Here is an 8,306-nt window from a genome sequence, read left to right as displayed (position 1 = left end):
TATCACGTAACTTAACCTAACCTGCCTGCTAAACAAACACAAACAGATACAGGATGGCTTCCGGCTCCGGCAACGTCGTGGACGAAAAGTTCGACCCGCTCATTCGGCAAGTGGCCATCAGATTGGCAAACAAGGTCTCTTACCTCCCCAAATTTGTAATATCTCGTCTCTCCGACGATGAATTATACGAGCTCCTCGGCAAAAAGCTTTCTAACCTCCCCGAAGGCGAAGCAGATCGCATCCTCGAAGCGGAGTTACAAACCATGTTCGCTCCTTTGGGAGCCGTTCTATCTTTCCTTTTCCCTCGTACAAATCGAATTACTCCCCCAAACCACCCGTACCCGAACCCCAAATACTCGAGCCAGTTGCTTTGAAGGATTTTATTATTTACAGTTTGTACTTTTACTCTTTCTTCTGCATCCCATTTTTTTTTTTTTTTTAATTTTATGCTATTGCTCATCACAACCCTTATTTGTTTCTTTCTAATTGTTTTAGGTATCCTTTACGCTGGTTCCGTTGGATTCATATATTATGGTGGCTTCCAGGTATGTAATGTACATACATACATATATCTATTCAAATTCCACTCAACCCTAACAATTTATTACCCTTCCTTGTTTTGTTTTGTTCCCGGTGGTTGTTTAAATTTTTAGTTCCTGACCCTGTTTTCTATCTCTCCAAGGAGTCGGAGGTATATGTCTCATTCCTTGTTTATATTAATTGAGTAAATGATCCCTATAAAACAACACAACATTCTGTTAAATGATCCCTATTATTCAACAGGAGCGTAACAAGCTCTTAAGGAGGCGCTTTTGTCCAAGAACTTCAGAGATGGCGGTGTTGTTCTATCTCATACTTTGTTCTCTATATTTTAATCATCTAAACTCAATAATAACCTTTGGCTTTTTGTTTTCTCCACTGGATCTGCCAACCGCAGGAAGAAGAAGAAGAAGTAGTAGAGCAACATCAGGAAGACGTTCCAAGCACTTCTACTGGTATGTGCACATCATGTTTCTAATTCTTGTTAATGGTGTTAATGTTGCTGTTGTTTGGTTCATTGTTCAATATATATATATATAAATGAGAATAAATAAGTTTGATGCTATGAATATTTTGTATCCTGCTTCTTGTTGTTACTATATTGTAATTAATTATCTATGCTGTGTTGTGTAAAGGAGATATAGTTAGTGAGTGTATGATAGAAATGAATGAAAAAAGGTTCAAAACTTGTAAGGATTCTGTTATGATTCAAATATAAGCAAAGCCAAGTCATCAAAGTGGAATTAAGGGACATGTGTCACTTGATCCAACAATTAAGGGGATAATATTCTCTTAACCTTCTATAAAATGGAGCAATGGTTAACAAGAAGGGCAGAAAAGAATATTGAAGAAAAGTCTCTACTTCCTCCCTTTGGCATTCTTCTGAATGATTCCTTCTTCTTCTTAGTCTAGTGCTAAGCTCTATCTTACTTTTAGTACTTTCCCTTCCATAAATTGTAATGTCACATTGGTTTATTGGTGTTAATCTCTGTTATGATTAAATAGTTCAATTACATAGTTATTTCTTCTCTAAATTGGTTCCATTATCATCTCCCAAAAAATCACAAACCATTACATATTCATATTGAGATGCAAAGAGAAAATATCATTATATGGAAAATGGAGCGTAGAGTTTTTTTTTTTCTCCTTCTAATTTGTTTTTTCTCCTTGCAACACTGACGTAAGCATGCTGTGGTCTTGAATCAATTCAAGCAAACCATTCTCTATCTAAAGTAATTATGTTTATATCTTATTGATCATTGCCACAACGTTTAAGGGTAGGGTCTCATTTGGAAAAGTTAGAACAATCTATCTATAATATTCCTTATATTTTTTGTGTGTTAACCATCCGGTTCCATGTCGAAGGAGGGTCCTGATAATTTGGAGTACGGTCGGGAGGTAAGTAAAGCATGATAAAAAATTGTTCCACCGAAAAATCAAATTGAAGTTGTCCTAAACAATCTATCCTTCAGTGAAGCTCATTAACCTTGAGCGTAATTGGTTGTGATATTCCTCATATAATATATAATTAAGTGTTACTTAAGGAATAATCTTTGGCACACTTGCTCTATTTATGCTTGTAGTTGTTTATCTATAATGTTGGTGTGTCCAATAACTTCTCGGCTAATATATTTTATTTATGCTAAAAATGAAAATGTCTTTTGTAGGTAATGATCCCGAGAGTCTGTCATGAATGGGTGGAGGCTTTCTCCTTGTTGGCAATTAGTCTATGTAAGTATGTGTAGTTCCTCATTGTTGCTTATTTACTTGTATTTATCTTCTTTCCCATTAGCTTTATAATTTCTAGGCTTAATTCATGATTTGGTCCCTTAAGTTATTTGTTGGTTACATTTTAGTCCCTTAAGTTAGTATCTGTTAGCCAAATAAATCCTCTCTGTTAGTCTTTTGCCAAAACGTTAAATATGCGCATGTGAACGGTGACGTGACAACTTGCAATGTTTATCCACCTTAAACATTGGGTTAACGGTTTTGACGGTGGGGATTTATTTGGTTGACGGAAGATAGCTTAAAGGGACTAAATTGTAACGTTAATAACTTATGAGACTAAAATATAACCAACAAATAATATAAGGGACCACATCATTGATTAAGCCTACTTTCTACTATTGCCATTTACTTGAGGATGAGATACATGATTCCCTTTTGTAGGGCTGGCAATGAACCGAACCAACTCGAGTATAGTTCGAAATTCGACTCGACAGTTAATTCGTTGAACTTGGTTCATGAACCTAATGAGTTGAACATGAGCTAAATACTATTAAGTTCGTTAAATAAATGAGCCGAACTTGAGCTATAGATGGTTCGACTCGTTTGGTTCATGAGTTAGCTCGATTATATATAATTGATTTCATATATTTAAATAATTTTATAGTTAATTTTTGAAACTTTTTATATTGATGAAATTAAATAAATATTTTTAAAAAAAAAAGACCTTAAGGCTTAAACCTTTCGGTTCCTTTTCTTAAAAACTTAGGAAATAGGAACTCTCACTTAATTATATGTCTTTAATACTTTTGCAACTTCCAATTTCATTTCCAAATTACATTATGATTTACTTTTCGGTTCCTTTTCATTTTCTATTGTCCACACAAAAATCTTATGCTCTCTTATGTTGTACATAATCGACAGGAATTTAGCAAGTAGCAAAATAAGCAAATCTCTATCAAAAAGGAAAAACATATTGCTCTATTTGTTTCTAATCCAATTTTTTGTGTATGTTTATTTCAGTTTTCTTAGTTTATCTCTCATCTTGTGGTGTTCTTATGTTAACCGTTGACTGAATTATAGTAGAACATAGATGAGTTTGTTTTGAGATTCTTGGATTCCAATGATAGTGTAGCATAAAAATAAAGAGCAGTTTTTCCCTCTTTTGTATAGCTGACCATGATTTCTCCCACTGGATTCTGATGTTATTGTTTAACACAATAAAAATGATACTTTTCCCTATTTTTGTTTAACTTATTTTGTTTATAAGCCAAAATAATGATATTTGGATGAATTCTTATCGGCACTTTGCTGTGTCTTGTCCTACCGAGTTGTTTCATTGTTTATTCCCTTACTCCAAAGTGAGATATTTTTGCAGGTTGTTTACGATGCAAAGCAACTATCTAGTCCAGTTACTAAGAAGAAGAAAAAACATAATTGGCTTAACTACTATCAACTTAGATGTTAATGTTATGCTTCATTTTTATTTCACAAAGATGGTTAACTATTTTATGTAAGGTTTCTTTCCTGGGATTGATTTGATGATATTCCTCTCTTTTTGTCAACGATATAAGTCAAAAGATCTATAAATTTTGACAAAAAAATCTAACTTTTGAGTTATGTGATTTGAACAAACGAACTGAACCTATCGAGCCGAACCGAACTGTTCGTGAACTTTAAACGAACCGAACTCGAGTCGAAAAAAGAGTTCGTGTTGAACTCGAACCGAGTTTCAAGCTGAACCAATTCTTATCGAGTCGAGTCGAACTCTCGACTCGGCTCATTTCCAGCCCTACCCTTTTGTCTTCACATTCTGTCCATGAAGCATTTATGTATATATTTCATATATCATGTATATAAAGTAAAAAATGGGAATTTACATTACAAAGGCTTCGTTTACGTTGACAACTAAATAACCAATCTTTTTTTTAGTTATTTATATCATAGTTGATTTTCTTGTATGTGCATGGTTCACAAAAGTTTATCTCTTTTGCGTTTTGTTCTTGTATAAAATTGTAATTATAATATGAGAAATACTAGAGTGCATGACATATTTGTCCTTATATTTGCACGAATAACTTGGTAATCCATTTGATAGGTCTCTTAATTAATTTTCTTTTTAGCAAAACGACCCAATTAACCAATGATGCATTTTTTTCTACAAGAAAGTACAAATTATCTTGTGGTGGTGGATCTTCAAATCAAATTTTGTGAGTGTGTGCATCTTCACCATATATTTTGTTTTTTTGGCATTTTGACCTTTATATGATAATGATGTTTGTTGTTTGTTTTAACAAAACAAATGGTGTGTTGTTAATTGTCGTGCGCAAAGGATGTCGCCCACTCTTATAATATTGACTTAGTAGAAACCATTGCTTTGTATTTGCTAATTCTTTGTTGGGTACCTGAAACTAGTGTGGGATTGTAGCACTTTTCTGGTGCTCAAATTTCAAGCTAGAATGGTTTCCGTTTCTGTTTCCTTTTTTTTTTTTTTTTTTTAAAAAAAATTCGGTATCTGACCCAAGAATCGACGAATCCCACCGCCCACTTGCGAGAGCCCTGTTTAAAGCCAGAGCAGGCTCTGTATGGACTTAGCCACCGAAATTGGCACCAGAGGGAATCGAACCTGAGACTTGTGAAGAAGCAAACTCCAAGATCCCAAGCTAACCACTAGGCCAACCCCAAATGGGTTCCTTTTTGAATTTTTTAATTCTCACATTTATGAATTTTTGGCACTGAATCATTTTATCTTTTAATCAATGTTTGTCCTAACTTTCTGCATGCTACTTTGATCTTGCTCATTATAATTATGTTAAATTAGTATGAGAAATGGTTCGATACTACAATTAAATTTTCACCTTCATTAGCTGTTACTTTACAGTTAAACAAGTGTTTTCCTTCAACGATGCAGGAAAAGAGAAACAGGTTAGGTGAAGAGAAGTTTGCTCTAAAGTTTATAAAGAAGAGATTCATCAAGGTTGTCATCAGGGCCGTCTTAAACAATTCGTTGGCCCCGTTTTAATCTTATAAATTGGCCCCCGGATACAACTTTAAGCTACTTTATGTTCAAATCACTAACATCAAAATACAACTTTAAGCTACTATCATTCTTCTGGCTACTTAAAACGAGCCACTCTTGCAGCATTTTTTGAAGCAAATTCATCAACCAAGTCTTCATATTGTATTTTCTCCAAAATATCATTCTCAATTGCTATCAATGCTAATCCATTAAGTCTTTCTTGTGACATGGTAGATCGCAAGTAAGACTTCAACAACTTCAATTTTGAAAAACTTCTTTCTGCTGAAGCAACTGTCACAGGAATAGTCAATAAAATTCTATATGCAATGATTGTATTAGGAAAACAATCCATGTCAGTCAAGAATCTTAATATATCAACAGGTCCTTTGTTTTCTCCAGGCAACATTTGTCTTAGTAACTGCAACTCCACATATAATGCATTCCCATCAATATCAGATTCCTCATTATGTTTCAACACCTGTTCAAAATGACTACAACAAGACTTCAAAGTTGCATTGTCCAACGATTGTAACTTGTGAGAAGTAAACAAGAAACCAAAAATAGTTTCATACTCTTTGTATTGCTCAAATCTCTTATTAAGAGAAACAACAGCTTGATCAACAAGGCAATTAAAATAATTAATCCTAAAAGCTTCCTCTCCAGATAGCTCAACTGATGGGGTATTCAAATCCTCATCAAAATGTCTCTTTCTTCGAATTATACGTCTTTGAGGAAATGTTGGGTCGATATTCAATTCAATAGCGATTTCCGTAGCATTAGCCATTGCATTATGAAAACCATTATCTCTATATCCCTCAAAAAAATAGATCAACCCCTTTATTTTTTCAAGAGCAACATCAATAAGCATAGCCTTTGATTGTAAAAGCTTGCTAACCGAATTAATTGCCGATAAAATTTCAAACCAAATAATTATAGCCATCAAAAACTCAAAATCACCAAGCTCATTTGTTGCTAAGGACTTAGCTTCAGAACATAATTTAGAATCAGGATCCTTTTCTGATACTTCAAGTAAAGCTTCTCTAAAATCTGACATTTGAGCCCTTATAGCTTTGACACTCTCTACATGACTTTCCCACCGAGTGGATGAGAGTGATTTTGGAGTCAACCCTTTTACATTATCTTTTAGAATTTGCCATCTCTTAATAGAATTGGCAAAAATTGTATAAATTCGTTGAACAACTCCAAAAAAATCTTTAGCTTTGGTACAAGAGTTAGCCATATCACACAATGCCAAATTAAGACTGTGGCAACCACAAGGAGTATAAAAGGCTCTCGAATTAATGTCTAAAAATTTCTTTTGTACACCTTGATGTTTTCCTTTCATATTTGACCCATTATCATAACCTTGTCCTCGCACATCAAATATGTCAAGATTAAGATTTTTCAATTCATTTTGTAAAACATCAAAAAGCCCTTGACCAGTTGTATCATTAACATTCAAAAATCCTAAAAAAGATTCCTCAATGCTTACAGAATTTGAAGAAACATCCACATATCTTATTATCAAAGACATTTGCTCTTGGTGACTAACATCAGGCGTACAATCAAGTATCACTGAGAAATACTTTGCTTGTTTGATTCTTCTAATGATTTCAGTTTTAATTCCAGAAGAAAGCAAGAGTATTAACTCGTTTTGGATGTTATGCCCAAGATAATGAAAGTGGAGATCATCATGTGTAATACGTCTAACATGTTCTTGGACAATTGGGTCAAATTCAGCTAACAGTTCAATTAAGCCCAAAAAATTACCATTGCTACTTTCGTACAATTTCTCCTTAGAACCACGAAAGGCCAAATTATATTTAGCAAGGAATTTCACTATTGCAATAATTCTTTTCAAAACATTTATCCAATGATCCTTTTCTTTCTGGAGTAGTCTTTGAGATGTTTTATCAATAGTTTGATTCTTCTGCATCCTTTGACGCAACTCATACCAAGTAGTCATGTTCTTAACATGTTCCATGCTTGTCTCATGCTCTCTAAGTCTTTCACTAACATGTGACCAATCACTAAAACCCTCATTTGTTAATTGACCATTACCAACCCATCTTTTATAAACTTTACAACAAAAACAAAATACTCTATCAAGCTCTTTGGAATAAACAAGCCAATCTCTATCACACTTCTCTCCATTTGGTAAAACTCTAGTATACAAATTAGTCGTAAAACGTCTAGAAAGTTTATCTCTAGGACCCTTTACAACGGACAAATCTCTTTTAGGACCATTCATAGCTAATAAGTCAATCATTTTAGAATCAAGAGCATCCCAATTTCTTGGATCAAATATATCAAGGAAATTATTCAAATTAACATCATCAACAATGGGCACATCATCTCTATTTTCCGGATCAACACTTTCATTCTCAATATCTTGAACAGTAACCACATTTTCAAGAACTCCAACATCAACATTATCAACATTTTCATTTTCAATAGGAATTTGTTGCGGTTCTTTTATCAAAAACTTATTAAGAGCTCCTTTTTGAGATTGAATTAACTTTTCAATTCTTTTCTTTCTCTTACGCTTTTCACATCCAGATTCATACTTTTTAGGAGGCATAGTAAAAACCTGGAATTTCTCACTGTTTTGTTAGCTTATGATCAGTCAGCAATGCTGCTTCTGTCCAAGTTCAATAGCTTGTTGTTCTCCAAAATAAAATAAAACCTGGAATTTCAACTCTCTGCTCATTAGTGTTTTCCAATTCCAATTTCCAAACAAAGATAAAAGTAAACATAATACCTAATAACATTCAAATTCCATGAATTTAACAAAGAAAATTCAATAAAAAATAAAAAGGGTTTTAGTTTTTACCTTTTTGGTGGCGGTGGAAAGAAGGAGAGAAGCAGCGGCGGCGGCGATTGGCTGGAGGAGCAGCGGCGGCGGCGATTGGCTGTAGGAGAAGCGGCGGCGGCGATTGGGTGGCGGAGGCAGGTCTGAGGTGAGGAACTGAGGATATGGGTGGGTGTGGTGGTTTATGAGTTTATGAGTTTCTAACTTCTA

At 34.2% G+C, this 8,306-nt stretch overlaps 1 protein-coding gene across 1 annotated transcript; it reads right to left on the bottom strand.

Moving 5' to 3' along the window:
* Positions 1-5,381: 5,381 nt before the first annotated feature.
* Positions 5,382-7,865, bottom strand: LOC112422046 (zinc finger MYM-type protein 1-like). The gene has a single exon (XM_024784763.1). It carries the CDS (start codon positions 7,863-7,865, stop codon positions 5,382-5,384), a length of 2,484 nt encoding a protein of 827 aa, XP_024640531.1.
* Positions 7,866-8,306: the final 441 nt, after the last annotated feature.

The sequence above is a fragment of the Medicago truncatula genome, chromosome 5 (assembly GCF_003473485.1).
Source record: "Medicago truncatula cultivar Jemalong A17 chromosome 5, MtrunA17r5.0-ANR, whole genome shotgun sequence".
Lineage (NCBI taxonomy): Eukaryota > Viridiplantae > Streptophyta > Magnoliopsida > Fabales > Fabaceae > Medicago > Medicago truncatula.
The sequence above is the reverse complement of the archived record's forward strand: the minus strand, read 5'-3'. Positions and strand labels throughout refer to the sequence as shown.